General features: G+C 41.3%; 1 protein-coding gene across 1 annotated transcript in view; it reads right to left on the reverse strand.

Moving 5' to 3' along the window:
• The window catches only part of TARBP1 (tRNA guanosine 2 -O-methyltransferase TARBP1), a 38,611-nt gene extending 26,813 nt beyond the window's left edge, over positions 1-11,798 (reverse strand). Inside the window, exons 1-10 of the mRNA XM_074896750.1 lie at positions 10,949-11,798; positions 10,750-10,847; positions 9,794-9,863; positions 8,795-8,943; positions 7,633-7,685; positions 6,124-6,221; positions 4,747-4,882; positions 3,576-3,672; positions 2,662-2,751; positions 759-897 (exon numbers count right to left, since the gene is read on the reverse strand). Coding sequence (XP_074752851.1) covers positions 759-897; positions 2,662-2,751; positions 3,576-3,672; positions 4,747-4,882; positions 6,124-6,221; positions 7,633-7,685; positions 8,795-8,943; positions 9,794-9,863; positions 10,750-10,847; positions 10,949-11,789 — 1,771 coding nt within the window. The 5' untranslated portion in view covers positions 11,790-11,798. The remainder of the gene's footprint in view (positions 1-758; positions 898-2,661; positions 2,752-3,575; positions 3,673-4,746; positions 4,883-6,123; positions 6,222-7,632; positions 7,686-8,794; positions 8,944-9,793; positions 9,864-10,749; positions 10,848-10,948) is intronic.
• Between the last annotated feature and the right edge of the window lie 11,662 nt (positions 11,799-23,460).

Genomic DNA, 23,460 nt, shown 5'->3' on the forward strand with positions numbered 1-23,460 from the left:
ATTTTAAGGTTTCCACAGTATTTAAAAAATACTTCCTATTAATTTTTAAAACTTTGGTTTAATAACTTATTAAAATAAATTAGTAGTATAACAATTAATTCTAGCAAGAATATTACTAGGGGTTTTTTTGCATTCTTTTTTCTAGATATAAACTAAACTCATTCAAAATTGCTTTTCCTCTAACCCTCAAAGAGGGTAATCTCATTGGCCTCTATGCTGAAATCATCTTTAGGTGTTACGTAGTAGCTCCCAATACTTTTCTACTGCTTTTAAAAATACATTAGCATATTCAAATGAAGTTAACCAAGAACATCATTCCACTATGCTTCATCAGAAATATCAGCTGTGATTTTGACTAGCTAATAGTTATACAGAGAACTGAAACTATTCTGTCAAAAGGAAATTAAAAAAAACTAACTGAATTTCTCTTTTCATCAATCTTTTATGCAGGACTACACCTTTGTACTTATAAAATTATTTATTAAATAGTAGTACATAAGCTGGTTTTAGGGTACAAAGAACCTCCCTTGGTTCCTTGGTCCTTGGCAACTCATCTGCTGCAAGTGGTCCAAGATCAAAAGAACATCACTACGCAGGAAGGTGTTGTAGTGAGGTGCCAAGGTGGCTAACTATACAGCATCTCTCTTTATAAAAACACTCAGCCATTTTACAATGCTCTGCTGAGAAAGACTACAGAATGCTGTAAATTTTTTGTTTAAATTATCTCCAAAATCTTTATTAATAAGCATTTAACTTACTTTCAGATGCTGGTGTCTTAAGGTAATCTCCCACAAGACTGCATACATATTGACATAATGATGATGTCTCTTGATGTTCAAAATCAGAGGTTACAGACTTTCTGAAGCATCTGTCATTCACTTGCAACCAACTGCAAAGCTAAATTAAAACCAGTATGTTACTAAACTACATCTGCCAGCTGTGCACTGACATTAACAACATAACAGCAGCACACTAAAGCACTGTTAAACACAAGCTGTTACATCAACAAATCCTCACTGTGACAGGTGTTCACTGGAGCTACCTTGAGGCTTAGCAGACTATTTCCTTCTAATATAGAAAAATGTTCTTCCAGAGAGTAATTCAGAGCACTCAAACAGATCGTTAGTACCAACATAAGAAAAAAATACTGGTACCAATATAAGAAAAAACAAGCAAGACTGGTAAAAATTTCCTGACCTCAAAAGGGCTTCCCACAGTTAAGTGTTATCTAGTGAGGCCTACATTTATTTATTTTATTTTTTTTTTACACTTTTATGCCAAAAATGAATGGAATAAGATGTACAGTATAACTAAACAAGAGGACAGTATGCAAAAAATAATTTTTATCATTATATTGCTGTACAACTAACCAAAAGTTACGGCCATATGTTCAGCTGGCTACAGTATATCCTATATACAAAATTATTTCTTCTTTGAACTGTTTTTTCACAGCATTTTGCATCTTGCAAAGACATAAGACATATATCCTGCAGAAAGTTGAAATTTACGATCTCACTCTACACCCTAGGCACATTTTTCCCTTTGAGAGCACCCTGTTATTTCTGCCAGTGCTGGGTTCATCCAAACAACATAAAATCAAGAGGCAGCTCTTACACATTTCTTTTAGCCCATATATTGGCCAATTCAGGAGAGTCTCAGGATCCATATTATCTTGGACAGTAATTTCAAAACTAAAAGAAAGGGAAAACATGCACCATACTAGCAAACTATCCCTCTAAAGACAGAACAAACAAAATAATGTTCTTTTCCATCAAATAAAATTTTACAACAGATAGTTGAGGGGAAATGAGGGGGAAGTAGCCATTAAGAAAATACAGATAATAGACAAAAATAACAGCCTGCAAAAACCAATGAGCAAGAGCAGCTCCAGCTGAGGATGTTACATCGTTAACAGAAGAGAGAAAATCTCAGGTTGTAGCCCTGCGGATTCCATAAGGTGCCCTGCTTTGCACTCTCTCCATGAAGTCACCAACCATGTAAAGGAGTGAGCATGGATCCCTGACAGGAGAGGTTACAGATACGAGTACAGTGTTACTAATAGCAATTTTAGTTCCTACAATCATGGCAAAGGATGCAGAACACCAGGACGGTGATGAACACACATAAGTCTCTTAAAATGACTAGTAATCAGGGACCAAAAGTCTCAGTAAGACCTGATTCTGATTTGCATTTCAACATGGTCACAACACAACAACGGCAACACCAAGAGGAACTCTAGGAAACACAACAAAATGCCACGTACAAGCTCTGAGGGAGTTCAAAAAGACCTCTGCCTCAAGAAACAGCCTTTTCTTCTGCAGAACTGAGAATTTCTGCATGTATAAAAAAAAGTCTTTCTTTTTCTCCCCTCCCACCTTACCCTATCTCAAACCACCTTAGAATTCTTCCACTTTGAATCTGCTTAATAATTTGTTTAGGACTAGCATTAACACCTCTATAGGCATTACAAAAAAAGTTCTTCACAGCTTTCAAGTGAAACATAAATCCATCAGGACTCCACATACAGAAATTCCAGAGCATACCCATGCAAAAGTAACTAACCATTTAAATACTAAAGGAGCAATAATAAAACATGGATTAGTATAAGTATTAAAAAATGTTTGGTGAATAATGTCTGGTGAAACCAGATTCAGTTCTCACCTCCATCCATAACGCAGTATCTCTTCTTAGGGATTCCTCTGGTCTAAGGGACAGAAGAAAGCTTGAAACTTCTGGGAGGGACACTTTCTCCTGAAGAAATTAATCAAGATACAATAGTTGCCAACAGAATATGAAACAGATAGCATCTATATAACAATTCAAGAAGTTTGCTGTCATCTGGCAAAAGTTTCAGAAAAAGAAATAGACTTTTTCCTTTCCATGACACAGACCCATTTTTGCCTCTTTGGGACCAACTTATCTTTACCAAGGAACACAATTTAATTTTCCCAAGTATTAAAAATTGATCTGAAAGTTAATGAATTACTAGAAGAACAGTGCTACTCACTGATGACATCTTTTAATTAAATATATATAAGTCACTGATAAGTACTTTTTCTGTACAAGTTTATAGCCATAACACACAACATAGAAGATGGTCTACTCTAGAAAGCGAGTATAAGAAAACCAATACATGAATACTTCGACTACTGAATAATTAAGGTCTTGCTATTTCAACAAAAATGGTAGTTTTATCATTGGTATTATGAATTATTTTATTCTCTTAGTTATTTCAGGCAAGTCTATTTAGTTTCTATCTGTTAAAACTTGAGTTTATACTATGGATATCATAAGATACTATTCCATAACTACCATATGAAAACCCTACAAGAAAACATCAATTAATAAAAGGTAATGAAAAAAATACATCTTATGAAAACCAAAGTTAAAAGAAGCATACCCATATCTAAATAGCACAATTTTTTAAGTAGTCACGATCAAAAAATGCAAACTCAGCAAAATCAGTTGTTCCATGTTGATTTTAGCAATTTTTTTGAATACTGCTTCCCCTATAAAAATGTCTGTGTATTTCTACTACACCAGGAAGAACAAAACCACACCAAAACCAAACTCACCACATCTGTCAAATGCATAGTTGCTTGAAGAAGATAGCACTGAGCTGCTCCACGCAACAAAATCTGATGTGTAATCATAGTACACTTCAGGACATCTCTGGAAAGAGGAAAAATATGCACTGTAGAAAACACATGTGAACTTACGAAGTTTAAACATTTTCATGCATTTGCTAATTATTAATCATTTTCAATGTATTAGATTGTATTTAACAAACATATTCTACTAAGTATAACACAATCATTGCCTGATCAGACAGCATACAATCCAGAACCAAGAGTACTGCTATATATACTTTCAAATAAGGATACTAAAACTTGGATAAGCATATGCCTGAAAATAAAAACCATGGCTGAGGGCAGGGGGGCAGAACAAAACCAAAATTAAAAGAACAATACCCATGAGCACCTAAGTTCAAACTGGTAATTTAGTATTTGCATTTCTGTCTGTAGCAAATGCAGAAATAAAGTACGTTTGCCATCAAATTCTCACTCTAGCACAAAACTGAAAGAAATCTTCATCGATCTTCTGTCAGCAGAGGTGTGTCTTAACTTTTTTTTTTCCTTTTTTTATTTTTTTGGTAAACTACTTTTATCCAATACTCCTTCAACCACCACTATGATTTTATGTCAAAGCTCCATCTGATTAAACTGGAGTAATGACTGATGATTAGTGGCTCTAGGAAGTGAAAGCAGATAGGAAACATCAGTGTGATTATCAGTGTGATTAAAGACAACACACATGCCAAGAACTTTTATCTAGCCTTTTATTCACAAGTCTTTCAGTTTTCAGTTTTGTGGGCCGTCCCCTGATATAGACTCAACTGCCATTAAACAAGGTTTTAATATAATTAGAAGAAAAGGAAGAACTCTGATATATATCAGTTAGGAAGCATGGGAAAAATGACCAGGGAAAAATGATGCCAAAAAAGAAGCAATGACAAAGGTCTGGAATGCAACACACTCATTTAAGTCACACAGAGATATAAATACATTGGTTGTTAAACTGCTTTCCTCTGTGAATTAGGCATAAAGGAGAGAGAATCTTCCATTCCCATACACAACCATCACATCCTCCCAGAAGTAACAAACATATGAATTAAGTCCTGGTTCTACAGATGTTAAGCACATTTTTTTAGAAGTCTGCAAGAACACAACGCAGTGTACATTTTACCTTAAAGCATGAAGTCCTTCAGCGCCCAGTACTTTACACGCAGGGATATATGCAAGAGCCATGGAAAGAAACAAAATGGGAACTGCACACCAATGCCTACTTGTCATCTTTTGAATAAATTTTAGCAGGAAACTACCTTAAAAGTAAACAAAACAAACAATACAGAATGATTTCTTGTTCTCCAAAGCATTTAAATGACATGGACTCCAGTGAAAGAGTGTTACGATCATTTCTGAAAATTAAATGAAAGACAACATTATAATTTCCTAATTATTTCAATGAAGAAAGTACATTCCAAAGAAGTCTGTCAGTAAGGTAATATGATAAGGAGATAACCAGAAATAAACTTGAGTTTAGCTTTGGTGATCTACACTAATCACCATAACCAGTAATGGAATTTTAACTCTGATTGTTTCAAGCACTGGACAATGCCTTTTCTAAGCTGCTACTCAGTCCGTTTGATGGCAGACCGAAGTACATGGCAATTCAACCAGATTAATAGATGCTGGCACAGCCAAAGCAAGACGCAACAAGACACCACAGCTACAATCTGTAAAAGCACGTTACCCAGTCTCAGAGTTGCTAATCACAGATCCTCCATTTTGTGATAAAATACATGACTTGAGACAGGGCAGAGAAATAGAACACCTAAGGCATTAGAAACATGGAAGGTATTTCCTACCAGAATATGTACCTGTAGATACAGGGTACTGAACAGAGACTGTTCTATCCTGATTTAATCCAATTAAACCAGATAAAACACGCTGGTCTGTCAAAGGTTGCTCCTTCTTTTCAGCCTACACTAACACCAACATTTGGAACAATCTCAGAAATCTTCCTCCATCCACCTCACAATAAAAGAATCCTTATTCAGCTTCTGCTTTAGCATTTGGACTGGCTCTTTTGAATGCCTAACTACACAGGTTGTGACTTAAGTCTGAAGTTTTTTAACGTATCTGCCAAACAAACCCAAGCAAAAAAAAACCCCACACCAAGACCTCCAAAACAAACAAAAAAAAATAGTTCTAAAGATTTTGCTCAGCACAGTATTATCTACACTGACAAAGAAAAAAAAAATCTGCAAATACCGTTCACCTTCAGAACTTGTTAGTCTGTTGGTTTTTTTCATTAAAAAAGTAAGTCTGCTCCAGTGTGCCCCTAAAACAATTTTGTAGCTTAATACTGCTGCATCCCTCAAAGCCTCTGAAGACCTCTCTCTCCTCTGAAAACTCCACTGCCACAAGTAGAACTATTCTTTTTTTCTCTCAGTGTAGAAAAATAGTGGTAAAAGTTTAGATGAGATACAGAAAACAGGTCCATAGTTTTTCTTTGGTTCCTGTATTTTAAAAAAAAGATAAAGGTGAAAATGAAACGTACCTTTTTCTTCCTCTGGAAGAAGCATGACATACGTAGCCAAAAATTTCTGTAGCCTCATTCCCAAAGGAGGACAGGCTCCCATTAACTGACCTGGTGTCCTGTTGGGTTTTAAAACATCAAATACACAACTGGCATGTTAACAGCTACAAGTAGGATTGCCCCTAAACAAAAACAAAGTTCAGTTCAGTGGTTAATTCACTGCAGAGACTGCTCCAACAGGCCATAGAGATGGCAGTACATCAGTTTGAATCCTCCACATATCCCAATATTCCAACAGCAAACACACAAAGGATGTAGACAGTCACAACAGCATCACTTTCCCTGGCCACCTACAAGGATTTGGTGGTGACACACTCCAGCATTCAAGCACAGCCTCAAGTCAAGTTACTTAGGATTGACAGCATCTCACACTAAGCCCACACCCGCTGTCCTTTCAACCCCGTGCCCACACCCACAGAATGACAAGGAGCAGGTTGCCAAGACCCACAGGAAAAGATCAGTTGCATGCAGTGGAAATGCAACCAGCCTGATTTGGAGAACAGCAAAGACAAGCTACCTACACATGCCTGCTAGGGAGCAAGATTATAAAGTCAGCATAAAGAAAACTACTGACCGGCACAGAAGGTTTTAAGTAAAGATGCAAGAAACACTCCATGAGACCAACAGAGACAACCTGTGTCTCACCAGAAGTCTCAGGATCTGGGCTATCAAGGATTAGCATCAGTCATGAGATTTTTACAGTTCTCTCTCATACAGCTTGACATTAATTGTAACATCTTTGTATATTCTTGATATACACAAACATGTACCCTCCTCTACATATACCAACACATTTTATCAAAAATACAGAAGCTAAGAAAGATTATGAAACATGGATTCAACACGGTTCTTAACATACACACCAAAACTCTCAGTACTCTCCATGCAACTAGCCCAAAGGACTGAATGCCATCAGTACACTGAATACATAGCAACTTTCAACTCCTCAGACTTCTATCTGTTCTTTGTGTATTTTTGCCAAGGGAGGCCACTGTCATCTGTTGACCACAAACAGTCTCCTGTGAAAAAGTATTCACTTCCCAAAAGATAATCAGGCACTGTCAAAAAAACACTCGAACCAGTTATGAACTGGCAACAACCGAAACAGTCCCTTTTCTGTGTGTGGCAAGAATATGCGAAGGTAAAAAAAATACTAAAGTTATTCATTTACCATATCTCACTTCATTTCCAAATTAATACATCAACATCAGGTCTAAAATACGCCCTTGAGGCATCCCTATGTTGCTACTACTAGGATTAAACTGAACCTACTTCATCTTACTTGCAGCCACCCACCTTTCCCGAAAAACTCCTTACCTGTCAGGAATTTTAGCAACACCATTTGTTTATTAATATGGTTTCATTTAACCAACATTTTACCCACATATTCTAACTAGTATTATTAAAATACATTTCCAACAATCAGTACATTTGAAAAAAAAAAAAAAAAAAAAAAAATCAGTGGCTTACCTGCTATAGAGGGAACTTTCTGAGAGGGCATCCATTAACGGTCCAATAATAAACTGATAAAAGGAAACGAGAACAATAGCTAAATGTACACTTTCAAGACACTGTTACGTAGAGGCTAACCAGACTTATTTCATCTGAGAGATGAAGAGGACACTCTTGATAACTGTAAACAGTAGGAGCAAAAAGGGAAGGAAGCTAAAGAGAAAGCGAAGCAGAAGAATAAACAAGCAAGCGATTTTTTCACCAGGTACATTTCACAGAGCACGGTGACAGGTGCAGGCAAATAAGAAATCCTTTGAGCAAAAGACAGAGAAAGGATATTTAAACAGGAAATAAAAGAAAGACTAGGGGCCAACACAGGTAGAAAGAGTTTGGGTGTATTTTAAGGATGACTGGATTTCAAGTGAGTCATCAATAGGCCGACCTAGTTTGTATAAATCAAAAACGTTAACCTCTAAGGGCAACACTCCTTCTATGAAGGAGAGAAGAAAGAAACAGTAGTATAATATAGATCATTCCTTACTAAGGTGTAGGTTGGTAGGGGAGTCAACCTACATATGACACTAATTAAAAAAAATAACTTTAAACTTACAGTATTTCTCTCACATACAGAATATTTTAAAGCGTGGTTTTTAATGGGATACAGTAATATACCGATTACACTGGTATACAAAGACATTCACCTCCTCACAGGGTTATCAAGCAATGGATCTTCAAAATCCATCCTTGAGTAGGAGACAATATGCACAGACTTGAAGTCTGTTGACCAGGTGTATCCAAGACCCTGTTCAATCAATTAATATTAATACTTTTGGAGAGGTTCAGGAGGCTTTGAAAATCTGAAGCACCAATCACCCCTCTGAGAATTTCACTTCTGATAACACATCTCAATAAATTAGGAGCCAACTTTAATTAGAGAGCATTAGTTTGAAATATGGGAACAAATGACTGCACTCAAAAATGCATCCCCTCCAGCCTAGCCATTTTTCAAGTAATTATATATTTGATGCCACTTACAAATATTGCTATCACTTGCACACCTAAATAAGAGGATATTTTTACAGACTGTGTCTAATTCCAACACTACTGAAGCAATTAGTGTTAAGGTCTATTACGAATTAGAACATCTGTTCGTTCTGGCAAGTAACAGTAACATCCTTACCTCCGAAAAACCAAGTGGATTTGGAAGATGCTTTGTTTCATAAAGCTCCAGAAAATGAAGAATGCCTTCCTTTGTCAATGTTTTATTCTCACTCTCAAACATTCGTTTATAAATGCACATGTGCCATGATGGGTGAAACAACCAACAACCTGTTACAAAAGCAAATTCTTCTAAATGACACAGGAATGACAGTAACACATTAACATACTAACACTCTGGACATCATCATCAACTCACAGGATGTTACAAAAAGACAATTATAGCTATCAGATTTGCAAAAATACCCTGCTGCATCTCCAATATAAACAAAAAAATTACCATGGCTTTCAAAACCTACCTTCTATATTTTAGTAGATACAAACTAAAATGACTAACAAGTGCAAAATCCACATCCTTTTTCCTGCAACTCTCCTCATACCAACACTGTATTCACCTGCAACGCTTTCACATTAGTAGTCTTCCCACTTTACAGATCTCTAACATCTTGCACTACCCAATCACATGGGCTCCATTTTGCCATACAGATGACATTACATCCTTCAAAATGCTGTCTCAGCACTCATTTTATTTCTTCTCTTCCCGCTTCCAACAAGCTGGGGGTATTTTTCCCCCCCTTTTTACAGAGTTCTGCAGGTGACTTGGCTCATATGACCCACCCCAAGAATCTCTGGCTTTATTTTCACATTAGCTTAAGTAAAGCAGCACACAGGGGAAAAGGATGGTTTAGTTGAGTTTGCTGACAGAAAAAAATATTTCAAGATAACACAGTAAGCAGTAAATGCTAGGATTTCTTCTTCTTGAAGCAGTGTTGCCTGCATGTCTGTCAAGCAACCTATGCATATGGCAGACCCACAAAAACTGGAACAGCCATCCCAAAGACAGGTAGTTTGCGAAACAAAACACGAGAGAAAGCTGCTACTAAAACAGCAGCAGAAGAAAAGAAAAAGTGACTGAACTGCCCAATATTTAGGAGGTATTCCAGAAAAAGTTATGCCTTACCTTTTTCCCCTGAAATAGCATGCTCATATAAACTGTTTAGTTTTGGTAATACCGGCTTTATAACATGGATCTGAAAGACAAATCAGATGCAATATAAGTGGTCGGTTTCTCTCTCAAACCTAGGAACTGGCACTTATTCATGGGCTAGAACTTACTATTAATAGCTTTACTATAGTAATTGACAATATAACTGCATTTGAATAAACCTGCAACGCCTGTGCAACTGATCCTGGCACCGGGTGCGTAACACTCAATAGCAGTTTAGGACTGAAGAAAAACTCATACTTCCATGCTACTGTATCCTAAGAACAATACTTCCTAATAACCAATCATTCTATTCACCAAAATTACAATAAGAAGAGCACAAATCTCTAAAATTAAACATTTTTTGTAAATACTACTTCTCTCAGTTACAGGACAATCACGTACAAATAAAATACCTACAAAGAGGTAGTCACAACTACTAGTTAACACCACAAGATGACACAACTACAGAAGCCTCAAGTCAACAGGAATCTTTCTGCCAAGTACACTGGACGCCGAGTCAAACTCGGTATTTCCACCCAAGGCCACAAGCGCACACAGATGTAGTCCCCCCTACCGAAAAGAGGCTATTGCGTGCAATAGCCCCATCTTCACTAAGACCCGGGGTTACCCGTGGTCTTGCAATAACCTGCAATCCAGGATTTTCCTTCTTAGTTCAATCCAGTGCTTTTAGCGTAATTATTCCAAAGACAGAGGAGGGGTCTGAATTTATTCCAAATGGATTACACACGTTGCATTTTAAATATCTGAAACTCGAAATAAAGATATCCCTGTTAATGCTTACTTGGATACGCTCAATCGCCAAAACTGGAAATATTTTCCGCCCCCCCAATATATTTATTTACGCAGACGTGCCAGAAGCGAGGTACCGCCTACACCGAGGACAAGCACAGATTTCCCGGTGCCCCTACCTGGTTTCCTTCCAAAGTTTCCATGATCAAGATGTAAGTTTCCCAGAACTGCAGGAGCTTCTCGTTCTTCTCAGCAGACCACCAGAAGAGGCTCGGCTCTAGCAGAAGAACACCCCAAGAGAAGGAAGGGGGGCGGCTGCCTGCCGGCCGCTCGGCCGGGCTGGCGCCGCGCCCCCCGCCCCGCCCCGCCGCCCCGTACCGTCTCCGCCGTCCGTGGGGCAGCGCAGCTGTGCGCGCTGCCCGCCGCTGAGGTCCAGGGCTCGCTTCAGCAGGTAGCGGGCCCGCTTCCGGCACAGCCCGTCCCGCTCGGTCAGACCCTCCTGCACTACCCGCCAGAACCGCGGGCACAGCCGCGCATCCAGCGCCGGCCCCGGCGGGCCCCCCGGCAGCAGCGCGTCGGCCAGCGCGCTCAGCGCCAGCAGCGCCCGCCCGGCCCGCGGCGGCCCGCCGGCGCCCAGCAGCCCCTCCCAGACCGGCCGCAGGGCCGCCCCGTTGCCGCCCAGCGCCGGCAGCAGCCGCCCGGCCACCAGCGCCGCCGCCGCCTCGCCCTCGCCCTCGTCCCGCACCAGCGCCAGCGCCGCCGCCACGCACCGCGCCACCAGCGCCGGCTCCTCCAGCCGCGGCGCCGCCGCCACCAGCGCCTCCACCGCCGCCTCCGCCCCTCCGCCCGCCGCCAGCTCCGCCAGGGCGTCGCGGGCCAGCCGCGCCGCCAGCGGCGCCCCGCACAGCTGCACGCAGTGCCGCAGCGCCCCCCGCGCCGCCCGCGCCACCCGCACCCGCTCCCCGCAGCCCCCCCCCGCCGCCGCCTCCCCGCCGCGCAGCAGCGGCCGGCATCGCTCCAGCGCCACCTCCCAGGCGGCCCTCCGCAGCGCCTCGGCCTGGCCCGGCGGCGGCGGCGGCAGCCCGCCCGCGGCCAGGCGCTGGAGCAGGAGGCGCAGCGCCTCCGCGCGCTCGGCGGAGAGCGGCGCGCAGACGGCCCGCAGCAGCGCGCAGGGGTCCCCGCCGCCGGCCAGCAGCGCGTCGGCCAGCACCTCCTCCATCCTGCGGGGGGCAGCGGGGCCGGCGCGCCTGCGCAGGCGGGCGGGGCCCGGCCGGCCCGCGACCGGCCAACGGCGGCGCTGAGGGGCGGTGGGAGGCGAGGCGAGGCGACCGCCGCCGCCGCCGCCGCCGCCTCCTCCTCCTCCTCCTCCTCCTCCTCCTCCTCCTCCTCCCCCCGCCGGGGCCCGCCGAGGGGTGCCGGCAGCTGAGGGACGGGCAGATCCCGCGGGTCGGTCGCAGAAGTCGCGCGAGCTTTGTGGCGGTGGCGCCGGGGCTGGGGAGCAGGCGCCGGGGAAGCGCTGGGTTCTGGCGTGGCGGGGTGCCGCGCACACCCACCCGCGCCCGGGCCCGCACGGCGCTGTGGCTCCGCACGCGTGTTTCCCGCAGTCTCGGGTGCCAGGCAAGGGCTGGCCCCCTGCGTGTTCTCGGGGGCTGAGCGCAGGGGGGCCAGACCGAGCTATGCCAGGCGTCAGCGCTACATTTGAGGGGGTGAAGTTCCTTCACTAACTTAGAAACTCTTTACGCTTCCCACGCGTCACAACGCAGGACCAAGCAGCAGCAATAAGACAAAACGCTCGGGTTTTTTTCATCTGTCGTGCCTGTTGGCATCTGTGCCGATAGAAGTCGTTGAAAAGAGTCCGTGTTGTCATCACGGCATCCCATAAGTCTGCCCGAGTCCCCTCATCTGCCCCAGAAAGATACTGGAGGCGTTCCTGGGCGCTGGCTCCGTGCTGGTGGCTTGACACAGGGGTGCAAGGGCCGCTGGCACCCGAGAACGACTCCCGAGCAGTTTAATGTACTGGTGCAGCCAAAGCGTAACTAAGAAAAGCAAGCTGATTTCCAATATGTGTAAATTCACTCTACAAGATTACAATTCCCTTCAAAGAATTTAGGGATTGGCATATCGAAAACGGTGGCAAACCACTCTCCTAGAAGACAGGGTCATAGAAAGAGACACACTTGGAACCTGCTGTTTCCCCAAGAGCAATGGACAGCAAATTCCTCGTGCAGTAGCACGGGTACAACATAGTTTCCAATGGGTGTGGGAGTTACCTTGGCTAGGCCGCAGTTGCTTAAGCGTCTAATGAGGAAAAAAAGACTTCTTAAAAGTTTTCAGTGTTGACTCCCATTTGATCATTCTCTCCACAGCACATGAGAACAGTCTCTCCTTTTCCTGGCTGTCCATTTTCCCCAAACTTTTTTGGAAATTTGTTATCTTTGAGAGTCTACTGATTGCAAAAGCCTCTTATTAGAAGTGGACATGTAGTGTGACAATATATGTGATATATTCTAGAAAAAGAAGGTGGAAAGGAATTATTTTAAACTCGCTAATTAACATCGTTTCCATATGTCTTATCACTCTGCATGTGTTCCATTACATATACAGAATACAGAAAAAACCTCAAGAAAACTGTTCAAACTATTTACTTAAATGTAAAATAAAACCTAGTACCTTGTTTCACAGACACCAAAACATTTTTCAGAGGAATTAGTATATTGTATGTGAGTAAATAGAATGCTTAGAGTTGAAATCTCCTTCATGTCATAATACATTTTGTTTTCTTTTCCATTGTGTTTAGTAATTGTTCCATTTCTTACTTACAGCACGCAGCCTGATGAATTGTGGGTGTTTCTTTTATCAGGCTTGGAAAAGCGCCAAGCAGGGTATCCCTTCTTTATTACCATCTTACTCTTCCCTTCCAGGCACCTGTAAGACTTAACTAAATGAAGCGTTAAAGGTCTGCGCAGCAAGTAGTAATCAAAATGGAATAAAATACTAGGTGCTGTGCCATTTCTCCATTATAGTCTGAATTCTGCCCTGCCTTTATTTTTATCACAGTGGGACGCCAAATCTAAAGTCTTATTACATCAAGTTAAACATCAGCATTTAAATTTGAACTGTTTCACTGCAGATCATCTTATCAGACAAGAAGAAGTGAGAGAGAAATTAAGTCCATGGGAGATCAGGCTTGGGAGCTTCTGAGGGGAACAAGATGTGAGAAGACAACAACAACAAAACCCCCCAAAAACCAGAAAGGTGGATATGAAATTATGAGAGAAAAGGAGCAAGGTGCAGCATTTTGCAGTTTTCAGGTGGCAAGAGCCACAGCATTCACACCCTCGCTCATTAAGTGTCCTCATGCTAGGACCCTAAATTTGTGCCTTATAGCTCTACATTTCTAACATATACCCATACCTCACCAAAGACCGTGTCCTGTTCCATTTTCTTCACTTAACAAGCTTATCCCAACCTTTTCCTGCCTTCTTCCCAAGCAAATGCTGCCCGCAGGGCCCCAGCCTGCCAGCTGCAGCCTCCTCTAGGCTCCCAAAGACCTTCCAGCCTAGGCCTACTGCACTGCACCAGCCTCAGCACTCAGAACATTCCACACCTGCCCCTTTCTCATATACTCCACACTCTTATTTAGAAGATAGTTTGTATTCCCTGACCCATCCCGGTTCGCTCCAACCTCAGCATATGGGCTAGATCAAAGGCCGAAATAGCTCAGGTTTTTTTAAAGAGGACAGCCTGCGGCTGCTTGCTTTATTTCTGCCATAGGAGATATTTTCCTTCAATCAGATGAATCTGTTTTAGAAACATGAGACTGAGAGGAATTACCTGAGACATCAAAATCAGTCCACCACAATAGCAGACAGCCCTGAAATAAATGGCCAGTCTGGATATGTCCTCTTCACAAGCCACACAATACACCTCAACTCCCTGTAACATGTAATGTAGGGCTTACTACACACTCCTCTCCCTAAATCAGAGTCTCTGTATTAGAGTAATACTATTACTGAGCCTATGGGAGGCAGGACAGAGATGAGAAACACATATTATTGCAGATTCTTATCTGAACTTGATAACAACGCCTTTGCTGATGGTTTGGGTTTCCAGCACATGATAACTAGCTGACCAAGTTGGGGCTGATTTTTACAACTTAGATACTTAATAGTAGTTTATAGGTTTTCATCAGGTCCTGTAATGCTACACCAATTTAGCAATACAAGAGGAATGAGTTTCCTTCCTCACACCCCTAGTTAAAAAATCAGTGCCTTATTTAGCTGCATACTCTTTTAGACAAATGTATACTTGTTTTGATGTAAATATTTTCCCCTGTGATCAAACAATTGGGCAGTTCTGTACTAGGAGCAATCTGTGGATGATCATTCCAGCGGTTGGTTGTATTGGAAAAGGATCATGGACAAAACTACAGTATAAACTGCAGGCAATTATTTATAAGTCTTGGAAATCCCCACTTAGAATTTTGGAAGGATGTGTCATGTCATTGCCGTAAAGCCACTGCTGAACTGAGGCACCACATTAGATTATTAGAGCCCAGGCCAAGTACATGTATTCAGAAAGTTTTGTGTTGATGGTGGATCACACAAAATACCTTTCTTCTCATGAAAACTCTCATAGTCCCATACTATCCCCTGCAGATTTACAGGTAATTCTGCACAGTTCATAAGGAGGACAGCTTAGCTGACCCCACAGCATGATCTTCTTTCCTTGCTGGAGTCCATGGGAGCATGTCTGCATAGTGTAAGATCTCTAGGAAGGGCAGGTACATAACACAGCCCTTTCTCTCCTCTCCCACTGCATGCAGGAGAAGTAGATGGAAGATTTCTGAAAAAGAGTAATGAAGAAAATTTCCCACCACATGCCTATCCCACAGTAAAATGGGAGAATGAAATGAAGAGCACAGATGCACTCCATACAATAAATCTTACCAGAAAATTAGGTATAGTTGCATCCTCTTCTAGATTTCCTCAGTGCTGTTGTAAAACAAACAAACAAACAAACAAACAAAAAAAAACAAACGGCAGTGCACATAGCTTGTACAGGAATCTCACTCCAAGACAGCACTTGGAGTGAAGAGAATAGATGGGAAAAGGGTACCAGATACTATGGTAAAGGTTTGTACCCAAGTACAGACATATGTAATCTGGACAAGGTGGGTGGAAGTGGAGGACTAGAAAGGGGCTATTTCTAAGAAACTTTTGCTCCCTGACAGGGGATAAGGAAAAAGAGAGTTACAAGAAGTGAGAAAGGGAAAGCAGAAAGTCACCTCATTTTAGTCAGCTTGAAGTTCTTGATCCTCCTTGCTAAAAGGGATAGAGGCAGAAGTGTTCAAACTGGAATAGGAAATAATTGATACACAGCCAGAAAAGCTAGTGACACTTCCACAAGGTGGCTGTGCTGTTATCACCTGATCCTCTCATACTAATTCCATTTGCCACTCCCCCCACCCCCATCCATTGCTTTTAAACCTTTCTTCCAGTTATTTCACATCAAAATGCAAGTATGTCTTAATCTTTACCATTTTAAAAAAAGATTCAGCTTGTCCCTCCAGCTTTTGCCTTCTCTCCCTCCTCCCTTTCATGGCTGAACTTACTACCCACTTACAGTGAGCCTGGAGTTTGTCCTCTCCAGTTCCATTTCAGTGTTAATTTCAACACTTGCATTCCAGTCTGATGCTTATATCCCAATCGCAGTAACAGTATGTCTACTGTTATTATCGTATGCCAGCTATCACTGACCACAAGCTACCTGTTGAGTAGCTGGCCCCACGTTTCTATTCCCAGACTCTATTATGAAAGACAAGCAAACCTTGTATCTTGTGAATACTGTCTGCAGAATTTCTCCCAAACATGCCCATTCCTATCTACCCACATACTTAAAATTACTATCTGGGCTGTCATCGTAATGCATTCTCATCCCCTTCCCTGGCTTAACAAAAGCAATCTTACTCTAATTAGATCTTGCTGTTGCGAAGATCTGTTTCTTAGCCTGCTGTTTTGACCTCGCCACCTCTCCCTTTATGTCCCTCTGCTGGCTCCCTCTTCTGTGTTACATCAAACATATGCTGCTTCTTTACCCTTTTCCTTTCCAGACCCATTAGCCTGTCCTTCCCCATCCTCTTATCTAATACCAAAACGTTGACTTGCACACTGACCTACCCATGCTGCCAGTCTTAATTGTCCATATATTAGACTTTCAAGTAAGACTTCATATTTCATGCTTTTTCTCGTGCTAACTCCCACCTCATTTTCCTCTTCCCTTTGTTGGAACAGTGACACAAATTTTAGGCAGCACATGGTTTATGACCTTCTGTGGTCTACGGACTTCTATGTGGCCTCATAATTTGATCCCCTGTCTGTGTGTATCTTGTCATCTATTCGGGCTGCATATTTCCTCCTTGATGACAATCAGTGCAGTACTTTCGATAGAGAATAACACTAATTGTCATATTTAAACAAAAAAAAAAATAAAACAAAATCAGAAACTGGCAATGTGTCAAGCCATGGGGAAGGAAAGCAAAAGTAGCTTAAGTTTTGCAACTGAGCTTTTAGGAGGACAATAACACAATTGTAAAGGTGGCTCACAGAGATAAGTGCTATGAGAGCTGAAGTTTTTGTAGACTTTCATATACCCATACTTCCTCACATACATTCAGACTTGTTCAGACATTGAAACTCCTGAACAGTTAGTTCAGATCCAGGTCTAGCTCCAAGTTTTTCAACCAGACCCATCTTTGAAGGACTCAGAGAAACATGAGAGTGAAGCCTTCATAAGCTCTGCAGAACAAAAGATGGTGCTGTTGTCACTGATATGTGCCTTCCTTTTTTTTTTTTTTTTTTTTTTCTGGTGAAAGCAAGCGATAATGGAGAAAAAGACAGGAGAGGAAAGTAAGAGGAAAGGTATAGGAAGAAAGGTAACTGACATTTCCCAGAATTTTACTGGAGAAATTTAGAAACTCAAAGAGAAGAATGATTACTGCACAGAAAACAAAAGGACTGTCTAAAAGAGAGCCCAGATCTGGAATTTTCGAGAGGTGTTAATACAGAGGGAAGTGTAAAAGTCGTTAGGAGAAGCAGAGAGGCAGCACAGAGGTATGCTGGATGCACTCTACCCCATTTCACTGAAGATACTACAGGTTTAGGAAGGTGCTAGATAGGTCAGTTCCCCACTGACTACCTAAGGAGCTATTATCGATCATTAACACCTGGGAAAATCAGGCTCAGTGCGTCTCAAACCAGGCACTGGAAAACAGAGACATCAAAAACCAGTGGGAATTTTCCAAAAATCGCTTTAAATAATCGAGTGGGAAGAAGGAAGAATCAGGCAGGCAGGCAATGACAGGAGCCATGACTGCACAACAGGTCCTCTCACACTGAAACATGGACTGCACACTTTTGGCATTATCAGGGCTGCACTACATGGCTTCCTTTTTTTATCTGCACAGGAAAAAAACAGTAAGGTGTCTTTAGGGCGGTGCTGTGGGATTACCCACATCTAAGAGATTCCAGCCTGAAATACTTTGACTGTGCAGGACAGCTACATTCACCAGAAGCACTCTGATAGACCTGGTCTTTTTAGGATGTTTGCTTTAAAAATGAAGCTAGAGTTCTACTGTTGGATCACTGTAAGAATCCTTTGTTCAGAAACAGCATTTAAAAGCAGCTGATGAAAAGCAGTCGTGTCCAATTAAACATTCCTAATGATGGGAAGTTGCAAATCCATACTATGCAGTTTGTCACTGTGAGCTATAGAGAGGAAGTTAAACTGGTAAATCTCTAGTTAGACTGAGTGCAGTGGAATGGTCAGGAAAAGATGAAATAGGAAAAATAATTAGATATAATCCTTTGCCATCTGTCTTTATTTTGCTAGCCTACTTGACAGGACACTATTGAAATCGGCAGTCTTTTTTTATCTGCTTCATGGAGCTGAAGAGCATTTGCTGTACAGACTAGAATTAAAATGCTTCCCAGTAACAGTCGGCTTTCCCATTTGTTGACACCATTTGCTTTCCTTATTTAAAAAAAACCCAAAAACCTAGGACTTTCCATTCAGCTGTAGGCTGTACCATTCATTTCTGACCTCTTCCCCCTCGCTAGGACTCAGAGCCAGGTGGTAAGGCTTATATATCATAGATTTTACCATTGCTCTACAGGGGAGCAAAAGGGCTGTTAAAATGTATGTAATCCATGCTTCTCCAGCTTTCAGCCTGAAATGCACATATAGAGCTGGAAGAAATGTGACAATTGAGAGAATGTCCATATGGTATCACAGTTTCTCCATAACAGCTTTTGTCTACAGGTCTTCATCTAGCAAGTCATGTGTAAATACGAGCTTATCTCTGAGCACATGCCTGGGTATTTTGCTGCCTCTGGATTTTAGTGTACAGGGGATTCTATTGATAATGAACCAGATAAGAGGATCTACTGTAGTGGGGAAAACACTCAGTAGCTTCCGCATGAAAATTTACCAGCTGCAACCCTGGGAGTCTTTCTAAAGCCCTGGTGTTATTACTGGGAGTAATACTACAGGAAGGCGGATTAAAAAAAAAAATTCTCAAATATAACCACAAGGACCCATCCGGTTCTCACTTACTTCCATGGCAATAGATCAAAATGCCATTTTATTTTGGGGAAGGAGGAAAGAAGGAAGGAAGAGAGGCCAGGAGGCAGGGAGGAAGCTCTCACTTCATTTCCAGCTCCTAGGTATTTTTCTTTTCAAATGTGAAGGTTTGCAACTCACTGTCTTTTCAGAATGCCGGGTATAAGGAACTTTGTAGCTCCTCAGCTTCAGAAAATACACCAAAGGTGAGTAGCTTTTCAGGGATGTGCTAAAGTTAATCTGCTGTCCATTCTGGGAGCATAGAGATAGTCCACTAGGTACAGAGAAGTTATCTTTGGTTTTCAGATCAGTGGAGGAATTGGACAGGCACTGACCAACTTGAGAGCAAGGTTATTTATTTCCTCAGTGGGAAGTCATGAGAAAGGCCCAGACCACTTCTGCCTTCCAGCTCTCACAGTCTTTTACATCAGTGTAAAGCAAGGGAAAACAGGTTACAAATATTCTCCTTTATCTTCCATAGTAGTTTAGGTTATGCTGGTTTAACTAACCTCACAAGGAAAAAAACTGGAGTCAGTTGTGTCAAGGTGTAATTTTCACGTTTTGACTTGCGCATTTGACTTCAAAGAATTTCTTCCAAGTTTATTTTGAATTTCCCATACTAAAATTAAAGACATAGAACAACTCATCTGTTTAGTTGAGAACAGCAGCTTTGAAAGCATTAGGCAAGAAGAAGCTCTGGTGTTTTGAAAACAGATCCTAATGCTGTTGTCTTTAATGGGGATGGCTAATCTTCCCTGTTTTCTCATATTCCCAGTGATTCTCTCCAAGTGGAAGCCTGCCAGTTATTCTGCAAAACTCCTGACTCATTCCAACATCATTTAGGGCCTTCTTAATTGATTGCAGGATATCTTCAAAGTCAGAGGAGGGCTCTTGTTTGATGCCGTAAAAGGTTTTTCAAGAGGTTACAATCTCTTTGGGTTTTGTAGTGTACTTTAGAGGTAGTGGGATCAAAGGACAAACCCACAGATCATCTCATTTTTAGAAATGCCTCACTTTTACAATTTCATTATAAAGGCAGTGGGTGTTTCTTTTAAAACATTTTCCAATTAGAAATTAATTAATTAATTACATTGGCCTTGCAGGTCTACCTTGGTTTCTCTTCCTGCTGTCCATACAGGAATAGTAAAAAAAGAGGCATTTATCATATTGTCACAACATTTCTTTTTTGCTTCAACCCTTAAATCTCAATCTCGTAAAAAATTATAATAGTAGTCTTTTACACATTTATGAGGTCTTCCATTAAAGTCCATTCAAAGCATTTTATAGATAGTAATGTATGAAACCTCAAAGCACACTGCTGAGGTATTCATTAACCCATTTTTACACTCAGGAAAATGTGCCACAATAATCACACAACTTGAAGACCACAATAACTAGTTATCAGGTTTGGGGCAATAGAAACACTTTAATGGAACCCATCATTCAGAAGCTGAATCATTTTCTGTAAGTATGACTCTCCTCTAGTAGCTGCCCAAAAATGGAGGCATCCAAAATAGTTCTCCATCTTTGAGAATCCTGACATTAAGATGTTTTCTTCGACCTCCATCTCCTGTCACTGCATCTAATTAGTTCTCTTTTTTTTATTCAGTGTTGCATAATTCTTGAAACTTCCCACTGTAAAGGATAACACTATATTGTAAAATAAATGCTTTCTTTAAAATAAAAAAAATAATAAAAAAAAAAAGGCATTTTCCAGAAGCGTTTGACCTTAGCCTAGACGCCTTTTGGTTTCCGTTGAAATTACTGTATATATGAATGCTGAGCAAAGCTGTTTCTTTGGAAATCTTGCAATCTTTTTCATGGGAAACTGGTTTTATAATACATGCTCATATTGGAGTTACATTTGGGTAAGCCCACTCTAAGAGATCTCTGACCATCTGTGCTTTAAAAAAAATGGTGTTTACAGATCATGGTGCAGATTTTTCCTCACAACAACATTTGGGAAACAAAAGCCAGTAAGAAAACTCCCAACATTTGATTAGCTCTGCAAGCAAGTTCTCAGACAAACTATCTTAAAAGCCTGTTCTAGATTCAGCATCATTACCAGGTCAAAATGCATGTTCCTTCTTTTCCTTTCTGATGAGATCTTCTCACATACCAAAAAGGTCCTAAACGTCCATGTTGATACATAGTTTTTGACACTAAATGCACAAATGCTAACTAGTTCCATATTCAGGACTGTGAGGCATCCTAAAATGTCTGCTACTATGAAGAACAAGTCTGAAAATAGCATGTTTGCATGTTTGACTTCGTGTGTGGAAGGGGAATTCAGCATTTCTCATCTCTTGATAATTCTATGTAAATATACTCAGTTCATATTATATAAATACTTTCCCCACCTAAACAGCATTGAGGCAGATTCATCCTGGACTCTGAAGAAAAGAAACTTTTGTGTAGCTTCTAATTTGTGGATCTCTGTTCATAAAATGTCGCAAGAGATACTTGGTTACTCATGACTTATGATATCAAGTCCAAGCCAAAATTCTGTTCGTGCCAGTATGGAGTAATACCCAGTTAAGAAAGAGTCAGTTAGAGACAGGAAACCACCTACTTTTTTCAGTAAAATGTTCTTTCACTTTAGAAAGAAAAATAACCAAAAATGAACGTTTTTATGCTCACAAAAACAAATTAAACCTTCCCCTTCTCTTAAATAATACCCTCATATCTGGCAACAAATTTGGTAAGATATGACATTTCAGTAAGGATTAGCAAAACTTTATCATTCAGAACTTCATAAGTGATAAAATATACCAGAGAGATGAGGGAAGGGGAGAAGATTAAAATAAGTAATCATGTTAAAAAAGAGCCCGACTTTTAACTCCTGCAGTAACAAAGGAAACCCAGCAGATGGTGGAAGGAGACCACAGTGCTGAAGAGGTGCGCTTGTCATTTTGTTGCAGTTACGGATATTAGCCCTTAAAGGAAGTTACTGTCTTATAATTCATAATGCAATGTAAGTGTTTAAAACAAACATGGATCAGAATTGTTTCGACTATGCATTTTGTGTCCAGAAATTTACGTGAGATCCTGTAAGACTGATTTTAACTAACATGGCAAATGCATTCTTTTTAACTGTGGAGCTGAGGCTTTGTTTTAAAGCCAATTCGCATCAATGACAGTAAAAAATTACTTAAGGAATAAAAATACTGGTGGCTGCTCTTATTTTGTGTCTAATTACAGGGAAGGGAGTGCATTTTATTTGTCTTTCTCTTTTGTGTGTGTGTGTGTTTTTGCTTTGCAAGCATTTTGATTTATTGTTCAGCTGGTAGCTGGAGATCATATCTGCATTATCCAAAGATGTAACAAAGAGAAAAAGACATTACACTTTTCAGCCCATATTTGCTCTCTGAGTGACAAGACCCTGCAGAGCTCCCTAACTGCAGTAGCTTCCTGTTGTGAGTGCTAGCAAAGACCTGGAATCCAGCAATATGTCTGCTGTAATCTTAAGAAATGTACAAATGACGGCTGACATCTTGTTTTAGCTGGTTCATTCTTTCAATATTCTCTCTCTCTTTAACTTCTGTGTCTGGCTTATTCCATATCACAACAGACATAAGCACCTGAGAGGTGATCCAGATCAAAGGCACCCCGATTTTTCTCTGCAAAGGATCAGCATAAAAACCAGTATCAGTGTTACTGCTTTTGGTGGCACTTTCAGTAATTAGAATGATCTTCAGAAAAACCAAGACAGAAATGCTAGCAATGGGGAGCCCTCTTTGCAGTGCTCTGCAGAAGCACTGGATGACAGGAGGTAGGTCTGAAGTGTCATTATGACACACCTCTTCCTACTCATTGTTTTGGCACCTGAATCTCCTGTCCCACAAGCACCCCAAGCACTCCTTGGCCTTAGCAGAAGGCCCATAAAAATACATTCTCCAAATAGTTTTCAAACAGCTAGGCTTGTTTTATTACAGCAGGCTGAAAATAAAATTGATGGGAGCTTAGGCCCTTTTTTGGTTAGTGGATGTCCTATCATTTTTCTGTTTGGGGCTTGTATCTTCAGCTGAGTGACTCTTTAAGTGCATTTATTTTGGTTGGTACTTTTTGCAGACTTGGTGGTCATAGCCAGTGGACACCCACTGCTCAAGCTTGAAAAGCTTGACATCAGCACACCATCTTTTCCAGGCTTCAGGGATGGAGTGGTTGCTTATTGCTGCCCTCAGTGCAGTTCCCCAAAAGGATGTATTTCTAAGGTGCACTTCCGAGGTCTCCCAGGGTCACCAGGTACGTTGTTCCTCCTGCCCTTTGCA

This window comes from Athene noctua, chromosome 1 (genome assembly GCF_965140245.1).
Source record: "Athene noctua chromosome 1, bAthNoc1.hap1.1, whole genome shotgun sequence".
In the NCBI taxonomy this organism is placed as follows: Eukaryota; Metazoa; Chordata; class Aves; order Strigiformes; family Strigidae; genus Athene; species Athene noctua.